The sequence below is a fragment of the Sinocyclocheilus anshuiensis genome, unplaced genomic scaffold, assembly GCF_001515605.1.
Source record: "Sinocyclocheilus anshuiensis isolate Anshui unplaced genomic scaffold, SAMN03320099.WGS_v1.1 scaffold423, whole genome shotgun sequence".
Taxonomy (NCBI): Eukaryota; Metazoa; Chordata; class Actinopteri; order Cypriniformes; family Cyprinidae; genus Sinocyclocheilus; species Sinocyclocheilus anshuiensis.
The window spans coordinates 554,668-577,304 of NW_015549610.1; the positions used below are offsets into that span (position 1 = coordinate 554,668).

General features: G+C 36.5%; 1 protein-coding gene and 1 pseudogene across 1 annotated transcript; both read right to left on the reverse strand.

The window, feature by feature from the left end:
- Window positions 1–238: 238 nt before the first annotated feature.
- On the reverse strand, window positions 239–1,903 carry LOC107659159 (uncharacterized). Its single transcript, XM_016447995.1, has one exon. The coding sequence runs from the start codon at window positions 1,800–1,802 to the stop codon at window positions 360–362; it is 1,443 nt and encodes a 480-aa protein (XP_016303481.1). The 5' UTR covers window positions 1,803–1,903; the 3' UTR covers window positions 239–359.
- A 3,286-nt stretch (window positions 1,904–5,189) lies between these two features.
- Window positions 5,190–22,253, reverse strand: LOC107659185 (C-1-tetrahydrofolate synthase, cytoplasmic-like; annotated as a pseudogene).
- Between the last annotated feature and the right edge of the window lie 384 nt (window positions 22,254–22,637).

Genomic DNA, 22,637 nt, shown 5'->3' on the forward strand with positions numbered 1-22,637 from the left:
CAGTTTCACACAACATATCATAAGCATGTGGCTTGTTGCCTTCTCAGAGTCGTGTGGGATATTCATTGCTATAGAAACTAGACTGCAGTGACATTGCCATATAAAAAATAGGAAAAATAGAAGGTAACATTAATGAATATATGACAAAAGTTAATCATGCAAGTACAAACACAGCATTAAAATGACATAAAATTACAAACTTTTCCACAATCCGACATCAATAATAAACATTACAATTGTTTGTTTATACACACCAATTCCTCCTCTCTTTTTTTTCCATCTGTTACACACAGCTTTATTTATACCATGATAGAGAAATATGAAACCATTTGCTGAATAAAGAATATAGATATGTGTGGTTACGCATGATCCAAACTTATCTGATTGTGCTGCTGTTCGATTGTGAGTTGCTCCACAGCGCCACGAATGGCTGCTTGCACCATTGAAATTGCCGTCTGAATCAGTAAGGTCTCATTACAATGGCTGTGGTCCAGTTCAGGAGACATATTTAGGTCAGAAGGATGCAGTGTGTTGATTGTTAGGCTGTTTATTCTTAAATGTTGCCAGGATGCATTCACTGTGAGACCATCAAACTGAGGTGTCTCATTCATGTTCTCTTCCTCTGATGAATATGCTTGCTCTATAGTAATCACTGGCTTGCATTTGACATCATTTTTAATAGGCTTCTCAATTAAGACTAGCAGATCACCAGATGATGATGTGCCTGGAAACTCACTGCAACACGATGGAGGAACCTCAGAATCCAAAACACCATTCGTTTTTAATACCTGGTTTTCTTCTTTATTTATATTAACATCTTGGTCAATACATATTTCCTTATTCTCATCCATGTGGTCAGACTCAATATGTGTGTTAACGCTCACCTCTGCACTGAATGTAAATGTCTCTGGAATGCTTTCCACTTTTATGTCTTGTTCTTCCTTTTGGTTCTCTTCTTTTTCTATACTGGAACTGTCCAAAGCAGCCTCAGGTGATTGATTCAGTTGATCAGTTTCTTCTTTTTGTGATTCCTTGGGAGCATTATCCTCAAACTGATCAATATGATATGCTTTCTTCTTTCTTGGAAAGATGCGGTAGATCTTTTTAAATGTCAAACCTTTTGTTGCCGTTATCTCCTGAAAAACCATGCTATTGTCTTGCTCTCTACATCCCCTTCCTAGATTGACATTGGATGTGGTAGATCTCATACAAAGGGGCCATACTGTAAATAAAGGCCTAGTTTTACTTTTCCCATTAGGAACTTCCTTGTTTACATCACTCAGTTTATTCTCATCCATGGAGTTACACATACTGTGTTGAGCTTTGTTTCTGTTTTTCTTTGTTTTTTGAGGATTCAAAGTCTCGTTTTCTGTTCTCTCTGATTCCTCCCTTTTTCCACACCTGAAGAGTGAGGAAAACGTCCTTTTAATGGATGTTTTTGAAGTGCTTCTGGTCATTTTTGTTTTACTTTCCATATTTTCATCTTTGCTTTCACTATGCTCCAATGTTACAAGAATTCCTGAGGTATCTCCTGGAGCATCTGGCTGGGTTTCCTTCTCCTCTGAGGGGTTTTCTGGGCTGTGGTGGGTAATAAGTGAGGATTCATTTCCATAATTTTCTTGATCATTATTCTCCGCTGTGCTATCACAACTTTTACCTTGTCTTTGCCTTCTCTGAGATTTACCTTCCAGTTTCTCCCTTGATTTTGACTTCCCCAGCAAAAGTCTTGGTGGACCCGTCAGTTTTCTCTTTAAACCCCCCCTCTCCTGACTGTCGGGTAATTCTGTCTCTTGTGTGGACATGGTTAATCAAACTGTACCAAAGTCAATAATAGTCCAAACTGACAATACTGGATCAATTACCCAAGAGGATGTTTTCTCTGCTTACATATTGTCAGTTTAAAGACGTGGAGATGCTGCAAACCAACACAAAACATTGTCTTGGTGAAGTTAAAGGTTTTCTGTATTTCATTTGTTGATTGAAACATATCTATTGCCTGATTTGTGTTCAGTAATAAGCTTTTTGATATAGGCTATTGTTCATTTGAAATGTTTATATTTTGATCATACTGAGAGATGACATCTGCAATGTGCTACAATGTTTATAGCACAAACAACATGAACTCACAAAAAGTCTCATTAAAAACATCATTTTGGCTATATAAAGAATTCAATAGGCGTTTTGCTAACAGTAAAAGTGAACTAAACACAATGAAGGGCAAATAATAACTCTATCTCCCAACACTTTCTTTAAATGATAGGCTACAGGAATAAATGTATCTCAGTGCAAAGTCAAAACTCGAAGGCTATTCCGACAAAACCCTATTTTGTTTGTGACGTCTGTAAATTTGAGACGAATGCAAACGGTCCTTACTTTAACTTAATATGGTTATTAAAGATAACTCAGAACAGCATGTTAACTAATATTAAAAAAGTCCTACAACAATGTACTAATTAATAATACGTTAAAACACCTACCTGTAAAGCACAGAGCACGACATAAACTATTTTCACGGTCTGGGGCGATGATATTCCAAGAGCGTTTATAAATCCCCTCACAGATCTGCCGCGCGCAGAGACTTGCGCCGACTCACAGCACTTTACGCGCCTAACTGTTTCCATGACGACCAGCTGATTGACGGTTTGTGTGAGCGTGCCGATCACCCATCCAATCAACACGGAGAAGGCTCTGCTAGTGCTAATGTGAAGATATTATTGATATCCATCACGGCGACCATACACACTCGCCATACACAATTTCCTGACACGTTTTCCCCACCTTTATCCATAAAAAAAAAGTCGGGGGAAAAAAAACACTAAAAAGCAGGCAACTAGTAGCCTACTTTTGGCCCCTGAAACGCATTTCACACTTCCATTAGTTTAATTTAGGCTATCTACTTACAATGTTCAAAATGTCCAATTAATGGTCAGTGTACATCGTTTTCAAATAATTTTGAATATTTGATAATATGAAAACTTAACTGGAAATTATGAATAATATATTTGGTTTATGTGACAATTAGGCTACCTTGTTTTTTCTTAGCACATTAAATGCCTGCATTTCATCTCATAACTGGCAAATTTGTCTCCTTGGTTACCAAGCATTCTAAGTTTTGTTCATTTATTTTCTATTTGTTGGTCCTGATGAAAATTATGCCAAAACAAGGGACAATTATAATCGTCATAAATTGTTATAAATAATGTGTGTAAAAACTGATTATTGTGACACGCGCACACACACGCACATACACACACGCACGCACACACGTTGGGTTTCCATGTTTTATGGGGACATTCCATAGGCGTAATGGTTTTTATACTGTACAAACAGTATTTTCATTACCTTACACGTAAACCTAGCCCTTACAGGAAACTTTCTGCATTTTTAGATTTTCAAAAAACACTATGTATGATTTATAAGATCGTTTCCTCATGGGGGCCAAAAAATGTCCATACAAGGACAAGGTTTTTGGATATTGCCATCTTTGTTGGGGACATTTTGTATACCTGAACCACACACACACGATTTTATATATATATACACGTATATATACAGTATATATATATATATATATATATATATATTCCATGGTCTGTCGGAATACTGGATTCTGATTGGCTGGCAGGTATGCAGTAAACCCATTTAATGCAATGCACAGGTAGTAAAGAACTGTTATGTTTTGGGGTGTATATATAAACACCCAAAAACATAACAGTTCTTTACCTTTTTGTTTAGAAAATCATATTTTTAAAAATAAAAATAAAATGTTTTAGTGATGGAGATCAACTCCAAATAAATAAAAAAATTTAAATAAAAAAATCACCCTAACCTAAAAGGGCTAAATTTGCAGGCTACACTCTAAAGAATAAAGGTTCTTTATTGGCATTGATGGCTCCATCCATTCCTTTCCATTCCACCAAAGGGTCTGGAAAAAGGTTGGTTATATTATTAAAATATTCTTCACACTAAGAAATAAAATAGTTATTTTAAGAACTGTTCCTTGAAAAGTTCTTTGTGGAACCAAAAATGATTTTTTTCTATTGCATCACTACAAAAACTTCCTTTTGGAACTATTATTTTTAAGACTAACTGTTATTCTATGATACATAACGACTGAAAATCTAATCTGGAATTAAATGAAATGTCCGTGATGAGTAGATGGCACACAGAAATTAATTGTCATTTGGAGGCTTGCTTGATGTTTGCAAAAGACAAATGTGCAAATATGACCTGTTATCTTATTTTCCCAGGGTCTAATTTATATCTATGTCAGTAGCAGACATTTCCTTATGGATCTTTTAGTCGGACAGCAGCCTTTTTTATCATTCAGGCATGCTTTAAACTTCGTTCAGAAGAGGGATTGCTTCTTTCACTCAGGATATATATGACACAAGTCTTGACATCTCATGCATGAAATGTTATTTCAAGCTCAAAGCCACCAATGCTAATGCTCAGTGACGTTAGGTCCCAGAGGTCTGAGGAAAATATGCCCTTGAAAGCCGCACCAGAACACCAAAAACATACAAAGTACTCAACAAAGCTACCACATAAATGTATTTAGGTCTGGCGGAGTTTACACCGGTTCACTTGAATAGGCTGCCTCATACTGATAAACCTGGTGGCAATGTCTTGAACTAACCCCTGAATCAAACAGGCCAGATGCACACTCAGTATCCCACTTAGCAAATATGGCTCTATTTTCATGGTGACAGACCCATTCAACATTAATTTTACAAAGCGCAATGTACTAAAATATGATAACGCCTTTTATATGAGTTTCTGTAAGTATCTGCATACAAAGGTGTTTATCATGTCTATGTATGAATGTCACATTTTAAGCCAAATTAAAACAAACCAGCAATCCTTTGTTAAAATAGGACTCCGAAATGTTGGGTTTCATTTTTGATTAGCTCAAATTCAATATCAGCACAGCATGGTATACGCACATGTTTTTACCCTAGAAACAGAATGCTTTTCTAGTCACACAGCTTCAGATAACTGTAAGGGACACATTGACAGTGATCATTGACTACTGGACAGCAGCAATGGCTGCTGGGTAACGTGTATTGAAGAAGAGGCTAAAAATAAACTGGACTAAACTGGACAAATATACAATTATCTAATTATAGTCTACAATCAGGTTGGCAAGCTTAGTATCTATAGCAACTGGAAACTTCATTAAAGGCTAAGCCAAGATTTTATTGGAGTCAAATAAGACAGCATATAGATAGAGTAAACATATAGACATTACGCTATCTCATATAGTCACATATTATCTATAAAAACAAATGCGGCTTTCAATAATACTGGCAAACGTTAGCGTAATAGGAAAAATACTGACAGACAATTGGTTCTGTGTTGCTAAAGCTCAGTCATGGCTAAAATATCATATGGATCAAGAATCACAGCGTAATAACTGTGAGATCTGGAGTGAATTTCTAAAATACAGAGCAACATCATTTGTCTTTTACAAATGTACACTTAATACAGTGAAAAAGACATAATTAGTTGCTTTTATAGCAAATAAAAAACAGCAGTTGCATGAAAATACTATACATGTTGATCATACAGAGCTAGAATATGATGCCACTATTTGACTTAAGAGTATTTGTAGGTTTTAGAAATCATTTAGCCATGTTAAAAAGAAAACGGTTTCTTTCCACTTACTAAAAGTTTGATTGGCCATTAATTAAACCAATTTCAGCTTGCCCATCTTAGTGAGTAACCATTGCACTACTTGCTGGCACTGTAAAGGTTGTTGCCATGGAAACAAGGCCACATGGGATCATCCATTTCTGTATTTGTCTGTTGGAGAGTTTGAAGAAATTAGTCAATCTGGTGTTATCATGGAGGAGTTATTTTGCTGTCTTAATAATACACCCATTTATGTTTTTTCCCCTAAGACAACAAAAGCTAGCTGAAGCAATGAACAGAAAAAAAATAAAATAAAAACAGTCCAACGAGCTCAACAAAATCATGCTGAGCCAAGTTACGAAATCGCATATGAAAATGACTGTTACCCTGAAGAGCGGTTTAATAAATTGACTTACATTTGTAATCTGTAATGAACAAAAATGTTGGATAAGGTCACTTGGACCACCAGTGGATTTTGTTGAACAGCTCATTTTCAGCACAGGCATGCAGCCTAGCAACGTGTCTGGATAAAAATATCCAAAACATGTGTGACCAAATATTCTCTCTTTTTTTCTGCACTGTAGGCTCAACCGATGAGTGACTGACCGAGGGGGACAGAAATAAACCAATGACATCATCTGATTAGAGGTCAACCACCTCAGTGTAATCTCATCATTTTATCTTCCTTTAGTGTGTTCAGCCAGTAATCATTATTATTTTTATAATGTTATTTTTTTAGGATTACTGATAAACTAATGTAGTTTGATTTGTAAAATGACTAAAAGTAAAAAGTAAAGTAAAAAAGTCATCATTAACAATGGTTGACAACAACAATCACTTGCTATTATGTTTTTCCTTCCTCAGGTATGGAGATATGGTGTAATGTGATTGGGCTCATTTGATGCAGTTATGTACACCATTTATACAAAAAGTATAAATTTGATTTGTGTCTTATGTTTCTGTTTAAATTAGTTTCGGAGACACATATCAGTTGTAAATTATGATGCTGAACAAGTCACTAAAAACAATTAAATGGGAATATAGTCTCATACACTACCATTAAAACATTTGGAGATTTTTTTATATTTTTGAAAGAAGTCTCTAACGCTTACCAAATCTGCATTTATTTGATCAAAACTACAGTAAAAGCAGTAGCATTGTGAAATGTGATTACAATTTAAATTGGTTGTTTGCTATTTTAATAAATTTTAAAATGTATTATATTCCTGTGATGGCAAAGCTGAATTTTCAGCATCATTACTCCAGTCTTCAGTGTCACATGATGCTTTAGAAATACTTCTAATATGCTGATGTGGTGCTCAAGAAACAGTTCTTATTATTATCAGTGTCTAAACAGTTGCACAGCTTAATATTTTTGTGGAAGCTGGGATAATTATTTCTCAAAATTGTTTAAAGTTCAAAAGATCAGCATTTATTTGAAATAGATTGTTTGTAACAGTATGTCTTCACTTTTGTCGTCGCTTTTTCACTTTAATTAACAAATTCCTTGTTAAATAATAAAAAAAAAAAATCATGCTGACCTCAGATTTAGAATATGAGTATTAATATATCTAGTTCTAATATTATATATATAGATATGGAGTATAAAGCTCACCGATTCAGTAAGACAGCAGAGAAAACCTGCTCCAGCATTGGCCTTGATATCAGTTATGGGCAGCATGAAGTTCGACATAGGGTCATTTCTCAAGGACAGGTGTGTCTTAGCTATGCAAACTGGCAAATTCCCAAAGTCCTTTAAAAGAGGAAAAACAAAAATGATGAAAAAAAGAAGTGGAATAAGAGAGAATGTTACACTCTGCCTCAGGCAGACAGGCATACATTACAAACTCATTCTTTCAACTCTGTTACACAAAATTTTCCATCCACAATATGTCATACAATGTTTTATTTAAAAACTCTGAGCCGCTTCTACTAACTAGTACAACCCACATCAATTAACAGAGTATTACTATTAGTGTTAAAGTATATACTGTATTTGATGACAAACATCTCATTAATAAAGTATGTTCTATAAGTAAACAAATATCGGAGAGGTTTATGAATACTATTTCTTAGTCTGCTATATGTATATATAATTAAACAGAATTATAATGAAAATGAAGCTTACCTGTTTTGTATAAAGCGCAAGCTTTTCTTTTGCTTTTGGAGACAGCTCGATATCTTTTGCACCATACATCTTTTGTGCCACAGTCCTTAACTTATCGGTAGCTGGAATCTGAAAATAGCCATTTATCTGTGTTTAATAATGCATTAGTATGAATAATGGATTTTGCCTTTATTCCACCAGTGGAACCTTTCTGTACTTAATACATACAGACGTCCTCCTAGCCTTAATTTGCTATGAAAAGTTTTCATGCTGGTTATATTTAGGCCTTGTCAATTAAAAAGATTTCATGCATTATAAAGTCATTGGCTGCTAATGAAACAGCTCTATATATAAAGTGTTAATTGAGCTCAGAATATGCGTGGGAAAGAAGAGCACAAAGACACTGGGTAATGAAAAATCCAGAGTGAAAGTAAAATTGCTCCACTGTGTACTTGTATAAGGAATTTAATGATGCCGCAAACAAATATCCTTTCACTTCCTCTAACACCTAGTTATTCAGCTGATGCTTTTACACAAAGCAAAGTACAGTACATTTAGTATCAGTTTCAGTTGTAAAAGTGGGATTTAAAGCTACATTTTTTTAAGTTGCCAGTCCAAATCTTACCCACTATGCCACTTCTCACCTGTGGGTCGTAGAGGAACCTGAACTGTCCAGGTAGTTTAGCTGCTCTCTGAACAGCTTCTGCCAGAGCCAGCGCTCCAGCGCCCCCATCAGACCAGTTAGTGCACTGCACTGCTTCAAAGGCTCCAGCCTGCCTAGCCTGGCCACACACCAGCTCCAGCTCAGTGTGAGTATCAGAGCTACGCCAAATACAATCAGAGCCCATTTTCACACACATTCACTCAGAGTAGGAGTACTGTGTGTGGTTCAGTTTGGCTTGTGAGCTCGTAAAATGTAATTATTAGATTATAATTAGAGATATATGAGTGAAAAAGCATAAAATAGTACACGTGGGTAATAATCCCTGCCATGACCCTATAGAAGATAAAGCGGTATGGAAAATAGATGGATGGATATTGATAATAATGTGTGACTAGTTACAAATAGCTAGACAAAATACACACAGACAGCACTTTTGGTTTGCTGTTTGATATTGTACCTGAATTTGTTGACAGCTACGATCACTGGCAAACCAAATGCTTGTGCATTTTCCACCTGTCTCTTCAGATGACAACAGCCTCTCTCCAGCTGCTTTAGGTTCTACTTTGCAGAAAATATCTCATGTAAAATATACTAAACTCATCCACTCACTTTCAGAAATGTCATTCAAATTTTCTTGCAGTAATATGGCTTAACCCTTACAAATATGAACATTCAGAATTGTACATAAAAAGGTTACACAACTTGAAAGGGTGTACTACCTCCTGTGAATACTCTTTTGGAAGGGGCAAACCAGCTTGGACCTATAAACAAGAAAGAAAACAAGTGTAAAGACAATGTGAGATATTGCCTCGGTGAGAACAAGCACAAGAGTGCTTAATAAGCACAATCTATGTGTTATAGGCTCAAGTGAATATATAATGAAAAGCTGTCTATAAATTTGTGGGTCTGACTCACAGGGGGGGCACCACCATGCATCTTCAGGGTACGAACAGTGGCCACCATCACTACCACATCTGGCCGCAGGTCTGAGCAGCGACATTTAATGTTGAAAAATTTCTCCAAGCCAATGTCAGCCCCGTGACCAGACTCAGTGACTGCAAAGACAGGAAAGAGTAGATTAGACAGAGTTTGAATATTGTGACGACTTGTGCATTAGTTTTTGTTGTTTCTATTACACAAACCTAAACCTAGATGTGATAATACACCACGGTTCAAAAGTCAACAAAATGCAACAAGGTTGCGCACCAAGGCCCAAAAACACAGTAAAACCAGCAATATTGTGGAATATTATTACAATTTAAAATTGTATTTAAAATCCGGTTTCTATTTGAATAAATTTTAAAATGCAATATATTCCTGTGATGGCAAATCTGAATTTTCAGCAGCCATTACTCTAGTCTTCAGTGTCATGATCCTTCAGAAAACACTGCACTATTAAAAACCATCTTTACTGTCACTACTGATCATTTAATGTGTCCTTCCTGAATAAAATAATTCATTTTTGAAACTTTTGAACAGTAGTGTATTTATGCAGAATGTACAGCATTACAGAATTATAAGCAAATGTGTTAAAAAAAAAAAATATATATATACTCCATAAATGCAGTTATGCCCTAAAATTCAAGATATTGGGGTAAAAAATGCCCCTGTATGAGTTTTTGTCTCATATTTATATCATGATAGGCGATATCACACGAGCAGCGAGAGCAACACGAGTGCTGCTTATGTCCGAATACCACAAGTTTTTATAGCCTACAACAGTTCAGTTAATATTGTTTTATATTTTAAACACAATATTGTCTGTTTTTGCTCAGTTTTTCCAACAAAAATATTAAAGCCATATAACGCAATTAAAATATATTTTAACGCAGTTAACACATTGGCCCCACCCCCACACCTGTACGTCATCTTACATTTCATACAGTTGACTGTTGACAAATTTTATGATGCAGGGAAACAACTCCGTAAATGCAGTTATACCCTAAAATTCAAGATATTGGGGTAAAAAATGCCCCTGTATGAGTTTTTGTCTCATATTTATATCATGATAGGCGATATCACACGAGCAGCGAGAGCAACACGAGTGCTGCTTATGTCCGAATACCACAAGTTTTTATAGCCTACAACAGTTCAGTTAATATTGTTTTATATTTTAAACACAATATTGTCTGTTTTTGCTCAGTTTTTCCAACAAAAATATTAAAGCCACAACAGAATTGTTGTGTGTCTCCGAGCAAAATGATGAATGAAAATGAATGAATCCACGTTTTGAACGAATTGGTTGAATCAAAGCCCCATCATAAAGTGAGGCCCTGTCCCAAATGGCACCTTGAAGGGTTAGTTCACCCAAAAATGAAAATTAGCCCATAAATTACTCACCCTAGTCATCCTAGGTGTATATGACTTTCTTCTTTCAGACGAATCCAGTCGGAGTTATATTAAAAATTGTCTTTGATATCAAAGACAATTTTTAATATAACTCCGACTGGATTCGTCTGAAAGAAGAAAGTCATATACACCTAGGATGACTAGGGTGAGTAATTTATGGGCTAATTTTCATTTTTGGGTGAACTAACCCTTTAAACCCTCATGGATTTCCTCAAGAGTCTGCACTTTCGTGACATAATGCCGCTTTGACTGCCAGGTAGAAGTCCAGTAGCCCCTCACTGCAGAACAAAGATCCAGGGGGTGGGGTTGGATCCACATCTAGGGGGTGGAAATGGTAGGTTTAGGGGGTGGAGATGGGTTTAGGGATCAGGGGGTGGAGACGGGTAGGTTTAGGTATATGTAAGGTGGGAGGAGTTGGATCTGGATAAAAAAAACAGACCAACAAAAACACACTCATTCCTAATTGGTGAATGATAGTTACACAAAGCATAAAGGGAAGCATAGAGGGAACTCTAGTCCGCAAGAGGAGGCTGAGTCATGTTGACAGAAAACCGAATCTGAGCCAGTAGCCCCTCACTGCAGAACAAAGATCCAGGGGGTGGGGTTGGATCCACATCTAGGGGGTGGAGATGGGTGGATTTAGGGATCAGGGGGTGGAGGACGGGTAGGTTTACGTATATGTAAGGCGGGAGGAGTTGGATCTGGATCCAACCTCGCCCCCTGGATCTTGTGTTCTGCAGTGAGGACCATCTTTAGAAGTCGGCCACTTAGCTCGCAGGCTTGCGGGCTCAGCAGAAGGGGGCGCTCGCGAGCACCCTTCTGAATTTTAAAATGATGAATGGGACATCCTACGGCAGGCGTAGGCAACGTCAGTCCTAGAGTGCCGATGTCCTGCAGAGCTTAGCTCTAACCCTAATCAAACACACCTGAACAAGCTAATTAAGGTCTTCAGAATTAGTAAGGCTACAGGCAGGTGAGGTTTTTTTCAGGGTTGGGGCTAAACTCTGCAGGACATCCGCGTCCGGATTGCTCATGCGGAAAGTATAACACAGGCTTAAGTCCTCAAGACCGAAAGTGCACATGAAGTGTTCCATTTGGGACAGGGCCTGAGCCTTTTACTAAATTCCTGAATGAATCAGCCATTTGAACGATTCGCATGAATGAATGAATGACTCATAAAGACATTTACCGCCACCTGCTGGCAGTTTTAATCTCTTATTTAGAGTATCACTGTATTATTTCATTTAAAATAAAAATAAAAATAAATAAATAAATTATGTAATTTACTCAAACCTGAATGACTTACTTTCTTTTGAGGAACATAAAAGAAGGTATTTTGAAGATGGTAACAAAGCTGTTTTGGTTACCAGTGACTTTCATTGCATGAATAATAAAAAAAAAACGGAGATATTATTCAAATTATCTTCTTTTATGTTCCATTTATGTTAGGCCATTGTAGCCTAAACATTTATGTGTAATACATTTTCTGTTGAATCAAATAAAACATTTCTTCCTAAAGCTACTATTTGTAATGTCTACTTAATAGTTTCTCATTTAACACAAAAATAGCTTTAAATAATCTTTTGTGGGTATTTTCAAAGCCAAATGTAAATTGCGATTAATTAGATTAATTAATCGACACATCATGCAATTAATTCGATTAAAAATTTTAATTGACAGCCCTTATATATATATACTGCCTTGGGCAATATCAGCTAATGGGCTGGTGTGAAGAAACACTGGTGTACCCTAGAGAGAAAGACTGAGATGTGCTGAGACAGAATCTGACAGAGCTGAAATAATTAAATAAGAAGGATTCTGTGTGCAGTGATTCTAAAATATTTATACAGAAAATATGACAATGACATTTTCAGTGGTCATGTAACATTATGTGCTATTAAATCTTACCTCTACAGTTTGCATCAAGACAGGTTTCAGGGTGCCTTTCAATAGCATGGCCAACGGACCACTCACATCCTGTGATGACAAGGTTGTGTAGATTAGATCCCACACATATACAGACACACACAAACACGTGAACACACATACTGACTAAATCCTCTGTGGTGATGGGATCTCCAGATTTGCTTGTAGCTACTACTATCTTGGCCAGCCTCTGCTGCATCTCCTCCACACTGCTGCTGAGTGACAGTATAGCCATGATCTCATTTTCCAGAGAGCCAGGATCCTGAACAGCGCAGACACCCATTAAAAAGAACAAATCACCCTTAATTACATTTTCAAAAAAGGCACTAGGTCAAATTGAAATTATGACACAGATACATACTGTTGCAGTGTCTGGGTCAATGTCTAATCGGACAAAACGTCTTATTTCGGTTCCTGTGAAGGTCAAGGGATCGAATTTCTCAATGCCCAGTTTCTACAGGTCATGAAGGACACTGTGACCATGTCATCATACTTCTGCAATGGATTTGAAATGAATATCTATCCACTATAGACTGTGTTTTCTATGACTTACCTTCATTCGGCTGAGCTGTGCTGGAGAAAAGGACCTTTGCCCCCTTCTGAGAGGAACCAACAGGTCAAACAAAACCTGCAAGATTTAAATGTGTGAGATCATACCAAATGCAAACTGTACAAACACATGAGTATAAACACACACACACACACACACACACACACATATCAAACACAAACCTGACCTTCTCAGAGAGCTTGGTCTCATAGTGAGCATGTGCTTTAATAGTGTCCATCACCACTTTACTGGCAGCAGAAATTAGCTCATTTTGACCTGAAGACTGAAGGCTGACCTGGGATCAATGTGTTGGAAAATATTCACGTTCCATTTGATGAGATATATTTTAAAATCTCTTTTGCAAAAGGGTCTCAAACAAACCTCCTCCAACGGGATAATCTGAGAATATCCACCTCCAACAGCAATCCCTGTGAACAAAATGAACCCATGACCTCAAGTGAAAAAGAAAAAAAAATCATAGAATACACTTGTGTTATAAAAGCCTGTTTTCGTCTCAGAGTCTAAAATAAAATGGGTAATTGCTAGTTTTGTGAATAAACTTTAAAATAAGAAATAAGCCACACTGTGAAAAAAAAGCTGCACTGCAAAAAATAGTCCCAATTTTAAGAAATAAAGTCGCATTTATGAGAAATAAATTCACAAATGTTTGAAATCAGTTTACAATTGTGAGAAATGAAGTTGAAACAGGCTTTCACACAGATCAATGAGATTGTAAATCAGCAATGATTTTATAGCGTCTCATAAATTATTTTTAAATCTCATAATTTCAACTTTTTGTAACAATTTCATCATAGTTGATATCATAATAATTCTGTTTTTGTATGACTATTTACTTTTTTCATAATTATAATTTTCATCTCAATTTATTTATATAACTGTTTGTCAGGGTTTTTTCATCTTATAATTTTGTACTTTTAATGACTTATAATTATGACTTTTTATGTGATTATTTTTTATCACATCTTTTTTATCACATTATTATGACTTAGTATGTAATAAGTTTGGATTTTTTCTTATTCAGTGGAAATTAGCTTCCAATGATATATATCAACTTGTCTAATAATTCTGCACACACTGTCATCTTAGAAACCTGGGGGAAAAAAAGTTTGTCCCTCACTCACCCCTAGCACCAAAACAGGATCCTGGGGTAGGCTCTTGCATGCAAGCAAAAGCGTTGATATTCAGGTGGGCCCCTAAAGCCTGAGCCAGTCCGAGAGCGGTGGTGCGCTTTCCCTCGCCCAATGGAGTAGAAGTAATTCTGGTCACAATAACAAAATGAACTGACTTTGAAAGCATTATGTTTGTTGTTGAATTGCTCGACGACAGAGCTTAAACTGGATGTGAATGCAGTGTGTGATCCATGCTTAATGAAGTGTTGTAAGATCCCATTTGGCGCTTGTGAAAAGTTACTACACTATAAGATTATGCTAATGCTCATAATTATATTTCAGGATGCATCCTACCCAGTGACAACCACATATTTCCCATCAGGCTGTTTCTCCATGCGTTTCAGAGCATCCAGTCGTATCTTAGCCCTGCTCGTACCATATGGCTCCACTTCCTCAGAAAACAAGCCCACCTCTCTTGCAAGCTGACCAATTGGTTTGCTTTGGCATGAACAGGAGATGTCAGCATCACTGAGAAAATGCACAGACATTCACATGGGTAAGCAAGAGTCACAAAAGTGTCACTTTACACAATATGCTTTAATTAAACAATCTTTATATAAGCATGCATGCCACAACAATACCTCGGCTGAGGCTCTTGGGGTTTCTTCTTTGTGTAATCTATGTTCCATTTTCCTGGAGTGTATGCCTGCAGAAACCGCTTTGCACTTTCTACTGTATTCTGGTCAAAATCCAAATGAGAAATCATAAGTATTTGTAAAAAAGCCCTTTCATACTGTACAGTATTGTACAAGTATGTTTTTTTTATGTTTGAAAGAAGTCTCTTATGCTCACCCAGGCTTAATTTATCTGCCAAAATTCAGTAAAAACAGTGATACTGTGAAATATTATTTCAAATTAAATGAACTGTTTACTTTTTTAATATATTTTAAAATGTAATTTACTCCCATGATGAACTCAGCAGTCATTACTCTGTGTGTACGTTTTTTCTTCTTCTGGATTTTGTGATAAACATGAAGTTCAAAAGAACAACATTGATTTGAAATGGAAATATGTTCTAACATTATAAATGTCTTTGATCTTGCTTTTGATCAATTTAATGTGTCCTCCCTTAATAAAAGTATTAATTTCTTTCAAAATGTAAAACTTTGAACTGTTGTGATGTTGTGATGCCTAAATTCAATTGTAGCATTTAAAATGATTGCTTTTGGTCTTTTATTTTGTCATCTATTTATACAATATAGAAAAAAAAAATCAAGTATTCATTTGTCAGTAGGATTTGCTGCCAATAACATTGTTGTCCACTCTTGTTTTACCTTATTGGGTCTACGTGCACAAACAAAGCATACAAAGTCATTTGCTCCTGATATTTCCCCTGATATGATACCTTCATCAGCATGGCTACCGTCATGGGTCCGACTCCACCAGGCACTGGGGTGATGTATCCAGCTCGCTTTTTAGCTGAGGGGTAGTGCACATCCCCCACTACCCGTTTCCCACTGGCTTTACTGCTGTCTGTGTGAGAGTCAAAGGTAAACATGTGAGATAAAACCAGCAGTTATTTGATATTCTATTACTGTTTCAAACAAATTAGATAGAGTCAAGCAGAGAGACCTGGTACATGATTGATACCACAGTCTATGACCACCGCCCCCTCCTTCACCCACTCTCCTTTCACCATCTCAGCTCTGCCAGCACCCACAACCAAGATGTCTGCTCTGCCCACCTAAAGAAAACAAGATGCTCAAAGTTACTCCAACATTCACCAACTCCATTCGTTAAACCGGACTGCATGCCAGGTCAAGGTCTCAACTCAATATCAAAGCAAAGACTAAATTCATCAACAGAATCATGAGCTCTTCTTTGTTGTAAAATCTAGCTGAAGAAATGCTCATGTTCAAAACTGGGAAAAGGGATTTAAAATAGAGCGTGAGAGAAGCAGATGAAACCAACCTGTTCAGCAAGGTCAAGGGTCTTTGAGTGACAGGTGGTCACTGTGGCGTGATTCCATAAGAGCAGATCATGCATTGGAGCTCCAACGATCTTACTGCGGCCGATCACGACAGCATTCTTCCCCATCACACTCACACCTGCACACATGAATCACACTTGCTCCGTTCCAAAACCCAGTGAGCATTTTAATGTGCACTATCGACACCAAGCCTGTTCTAAAGGTCTCATTTTAATTGTGCTGCCTTGTTTGAGCTAAATTGTTAAAGTAGCATCACATGTATATTTTGTGAAGGCAGAATGCTCAGCATAAAAAAACATACCAGATGGTCAACATGGTGATAGAAATTTTGGTTGTACATTACAGTATACACTACTGTTCAAAAGGTATGTATGTATTTATTCATTTTAATGTAATTATTATTTTATTTTATTTAGACATTAATACATTTATTTAGCATTAAATTGACCAAGAGTGTCAGTAAAGATGTTTATCATGTTAATATTTTTCTATTTCATCAAAGAATCCTGAAAAAAGTATCATGGTTTTCACAAGACTTTTAGGCAGTACAACTGTTTTCGAAATTGATAATCATACAAACGGTTTCTTAAGCACCAAACTAACAGATCCTTTAGAATCATTTCTGAAGGATCATGTGACTGTAATGGCTGCTAAAAAAATGTTTGCCATCAAAGGAATGAATTACATTTTAATATATTTTTAAATGAAAAGCAGTTAATTTAAATTGCACTAATATTTCGCAACATTACTGTGCTTTACTGTCATTTTTGATCAAATAAATGCAGCCTTAGTGAGCATAGAAGGATTTACACAAATATTAAAATATTTTACCGACCCCAAACTTTTCAACAGTAGTGAATTTCCTTAAAAAGCAAAGTACCAATAAAACATTCTCTATAATTAAAATGAGGTATTATACCAAATATTTTTATTTATTTCTATGCTTATTAGAGATGCTGCCCATGTAGGCAGTAGACGGCAAAGAAACTCGCTGGGTTTTAAATCAGAGCTCTTTTCTTTATCTTTCTGCGACGTGCCCTTTCTGACGCAACTTCATGTGCTGCTAAAAAAAGAATGTTCTGGATCCTTCTTTTCTTTCCTGGCGGCTCATTTCACCACCCAGTCATCAGACTGCACCGCTCTGTCTGTGTATGTGTGTATATATACACACCGCACACTCATTGTGCTGTAGTACGAAGGTCCCCTAGACAATCACGCTATGATTCTGACTGATGAGAGCTAGAGCTCATGGGTAGCGCTTCACAAGATTTCTACCCACCGGTCTGACTGATGAGCTCCATACAGCCATTAGGAGTGCATGGGATGAAACAGTCGCCCAGGTCTCCACGAGACAGCTTCCCTGCATTTATACTGTTCAGGCTGAGAGGAAGACACATGAAATAATATAGTTACAATGTTCTGTGGAGGTTTTAAAAAAATAATAATCGCCATACATTAAGAGCGTATTTCTGAAAATGTTGGCATATTATAAGATCTATATCATATTTATAGAATAATTCCAACACCTAATATGGCAACTGTAACGTTTTTGAAAGAGGCATGTTTCTTTCTTTTATCTAGAGCAGGAATTCGTTTTTTTTTTTTGCACCAGCATTAAAAATAATTTTTTTTTACAGTGTGATTTGAGTTAAGAGTTAGTTCACCCACAAATGAAAATTCTGTCATTAATTACTCACCCTCAAGTCGTTCCAAACCCATAAGACCTTCGTTCATCTTCTGAACACAAATTAAGATATTTTTGATGAAATCCGAGAGCTTTCTGACCCTCCATAGACAACAACGCAACTGAAACTTTCAAGGCCTGAAAGGTAGTAAGGACATTGTTTAAATAGTCCATGTGGCATCAGTGGTTCAACAGTAATTTTATGAAGCTATGAGAATACTTTTTGTGTGCAAAGAAAACAAAAATAACAACTTTATTCAACCATTTCTTCTCTTCCATGTCAGTCTTTGCAGTGCGTTCACAAGAGTACCATGACAAATGCGTGTGGTGCTGCTGTGTTCTGACATAGAACCCGGATACTCTGCGCCTAGTTTACAAGCAGAGGAAGATGCACACGGTGCATAAAAACATGTAAACATGTCTGAAGATTTCGACAGAGAGGATGACTTACAATTTTTGCCCAGCCTTACTTAAATCCAACCAGAATATACAGATGATGAACTAAGAGAGATGGACGTATACGTCGGAACACCATTTCCTGCATCAGCAGCATCACATGCATGCATGGTGGTACTCTCATGAACGTGTGTCGAAGACTGACACGGAAGAGAAAAAATTGTTGAATAAAGTAGTTATTTTTGTTTTCTTTGCACACAAAAAGTATTCTTGTAGCTTCACAAAATTAGGGTTGAACCACTGATGTCACATGGACTATTTTACCCATCTCCTTACTACCTTTCTGGGCCTTGAACATGTCAGTTGTATTGCTCTCATAGGATGTCTCAAGAGCCTGTAGGTGGATATTGCTTATTTGTGCAGATTTTAGACTCAGTTGCCCCTCAAAACTATTTTTACTTAGACAACTCATCTGAAATCAGTAAAAAGGCCAATATCCACACACATCAACAAAAAGGGCCTTTGGCCTTCTGACTTTTGAGTGGAAAAAACAGATAAGGGAGCCAAATAGAGTGATTAGACCTGGAAACTAGACCTAGCAGAGGCCCAATGGATCAAACGATGGGGGAAAAAAGTGTGTAAAATGCAACAACTTGACCTAGTAAAGAAAAAAATCTGCACTACCTGTCTATTCCAGTTAGTTTAAATAAATCCACTATCAGGCCCATTTTTCTGGGTTTGCTTCTCAAACATACATTTCAAGCAAATAACACCTACCCATCCACATCTTTCTCTGGGGCCACAGCATTGGTTACTTTCTCTGCGTTTATTGTGTTGATAGAGTCAAGTGGTAGTTGTACGATGAGGCCATGGACCGCAGGATTCTCATTTACTGCAACTATACTTCGCAGGACCTTAAGAAAATCAGTGGGATCAGCCTTCAGAATCGAATCCTTTTTGTCACAAAATTGTTTCATTTGCTATTTGCCATATTTATTTAATAGCTCAGAATGCATTTATCTATTCCAAACACTGACCAAAACTAGATCCGAATTAACTGCATGCTTCAAAGTTGATATGAACCGAAGACGTCCAAAGGCTCTAATTTTCATTATAATGAGTTGTAAGTAATACCGCATGGACATATAAAGAGAGAAAGGACGTAAAACAAGACAATGCGAATCACATTGTTGTTATTGCTTGGGGCATGTTTCTCTTACTTCATCCTCTGTGGCTGTCTCGGGAAGCCTAATGTGGTTCGCATTGATCCCAATCTATGCAAGAGAGGAAGACAGTGTCAGCAAGAGGTTTATGATAAACTTGATTTCTGTTTATTAAATCAGCTCACTGAACCTCAGCCGCTGCCTTGAGCTTCATGCTGATGTAGAGGTTTGAGTCATCTCTGTCCCCAACCTACAACAAAACACAGGGTATACGAGTGTGTGAAAAGAGTACAAAAAGTAAAAATGTAATTGATCTAATGTGCATAAATTATATATTGTTTGTTTAATACTTTTAGACATTTTACATTTTTATGTCCTATAAAAACAGAATCAGCAAACAACTCACTCAAATGTAATACTGGTTTCAATTTTACAAAATAATGGTGTATTATGTAAATGTCTAATGTTGTAATATTTCTGTGAAAATGTTTTTCTCAAAAGTATGTGTAATGTTCTACTATTTATGTGCAAATATAAAAATGCATAAAAAAAAATTTGAAAAAAGCAAAACATTTTGGTGTAAATGTTTTATGTTTTATATATTTAATACATTTAATATTTATGAACATTCATGAATACATAAACATTATAAAAATATTTATAATATTGCATTTTGATACCGAAATTTAAATGCATTTTTTTTTCTAAAGATTTAAATCTGGTTATTTAATGGTCAAAAATGTTTTGATCAAAACAGACCAAAAATATTTATAAGAACAACAAAACAAACAGTTCGGGCAGTGATATTATTATGGTCCAAGATATGAGTCACACACCATATTAATGTTATCTTATCATGGTGACCTTAAACTAACACAACTTTCTTTCACGTTGCACACTTATGCATTTATCAACACATGACCATGAAGCCATAGGGAGATTATCTATTTTAACACAACACCCACAACCGGGAGAGAAAAGAAAATGGCACATTACCAAATGACCATCTGGAGTAGAACGAAAGAAAAAAAGAATAGAGAAGAAAGAGGAGTCAGATTATCAGGAGAGAAAAAAAATTATACAGCAAGCTATCACCACAAGGTTTATTATAATGAGAGAGAGGACCAGACTGACCTGCAGGACAACCAAGCCGGGCCTGAAGCCTGGGAACTGATTCTTCATCTCTGCTACCTCCTTCTTCAGTCGCTCCTTCACCTGTCTGGACATAAAGTGAAGAATGGCATAAAATCTAACTAAAGGGTCTTAAAAAGGGTATTTTGAATTATTGTTTGATCTCAAATAATAAATGAACACATGTATTTAACAAAAGTACTATATAAGTTGATAAAGCTGAACTTCACCTAAATGTTTTAATGTCCTTCTCATAAAGTGTATTAAGGACAATTAAAATATAATATACATTGATAATGATTAATAACAATGGCAGTGCAATGTAAATATAAAGTATGTAAATAATTATATTAATAGATTATTACATATTATATACTGAAGTTTGGGGTCTGCAAGATTCTCACCAAGGCTGCATTTATTTGACACAGTAAAAGCAGAAATATTATGAAATATCATTACAATTTAAAGAACTATTTTATATTTTAATATATTTGAAAATTTTATATATTCCTTTAATGGCAAAGAAGATTTTGGTAAATCATTACTCCAGTCTTCATTGTCACATGATCATTCTAATATACTGATTTGAAACATTTCTTATTATTATCAATGTTGAAAATAATTGTGCTATTAAATATTTTTGGTATAATAATTTTTTCAAGATTTGTTGATGAACAGAAAGCAAAAACAAAAAAAACACGTTCATTTAATTTTGTAATAATGTAAAAGTCTTTGTAAAAGTGTCACGTTTGATCAAAATTATTTCTTTAAAAAAAATGACTGACCCCAAACTTTTCAAAGGTAGTAGTGTATATATTGACTTAATAATAAATTATTATATCATTTAATAATTAGATTTAAAAAATGAAATGAATATATTATGAGCATAAAAATGCAACACTCAATTTTATACAATTTGTAACATCTCTGTATCCAAAAAAGGAGGTCCTTGGCCTAAAAAGGCACCTGATCCACCTGATCTGCAGGGGCCCTCGAACTCACTGTGAGGTCTTGTTTCCAGATACAATGGTTGCCATGGTGCACTGGCTGTCCCGGTATCTCAAAGCTCCCCGCCGGAGCACAGAGGCAGTGACGGCAAACATCTCCAGCTACTACTGAGCACAACACAGTGGCAAAGTTAGTAAGAAGACATAATAGAGAGAAAAAAGCACCTGAAATTAGGGTTGCTTCAGTATTCTACACATATCAAGACCTGTCCTGTGGGAAAACGTAGCCTGCACAGCCACTCCTCCCTCTCTGCTTTCTGCAAGCGTCTCCTCTGCTGTCACAGGAAACTGTGCAGTGTGCAGCTCCCAAACCAGAGTGTTATCACTGGATCCAGCTGCGGCTTTCCAGACTATTCCAGCAGGAGTGGGCAAGCAAGCTGATAAAGGAGCCCTGTCAAGGCTGCAAAGCTTAGACAAACTCAAACAATCACATGGTTTGCGGAAAAAGCATGCACAGGGCCAAAGAGGTTAAAATACAACTGCTGGGCTGTGGAGGAAGTGGGCTGTTCCATAGCGAAGAGCCAGGCAGCCAATCAGGGATGCTTTGAGCTGGGACAGGAACAGTCTCGGGACTCTGAGCTCTGTCTCCTCCTCTACTTTCTGCCTGTGAAAAAAACTCCAGCATGTGATTTCCGAAACGGAGTACCTCCTTCTCACGCCTCTGTAAGCAGCCCAAAGCCTTCAAAACAGCTGTCAATCAAACAACCTCTGGGAGGAGTGGAGTGCAAGAAGTCTAAACACTAGATTTTTGTTCATGTGCTGCCTGCAGACAAACTCATAGAAGCGGTTGTTTGTTTTAAGGCATTTCTGCCACGATGCTGAATATAGGGGCAATGTCTTAAAACGTTGTATGTTTGCAGTGTTATAGATTTAATTGGCACAATTTAAAATACATTTCTGGCACAA

What these genes read in the sequence shown, in the direction of transcription:
- LOC107659159 (XM_016447995.1), bottom strand. Translation starts at nt 1,802, where the DNA reads ATGTCCACACAAGAGACAGAATTACCCGACAGTCAGGAGAGGGGGGGT.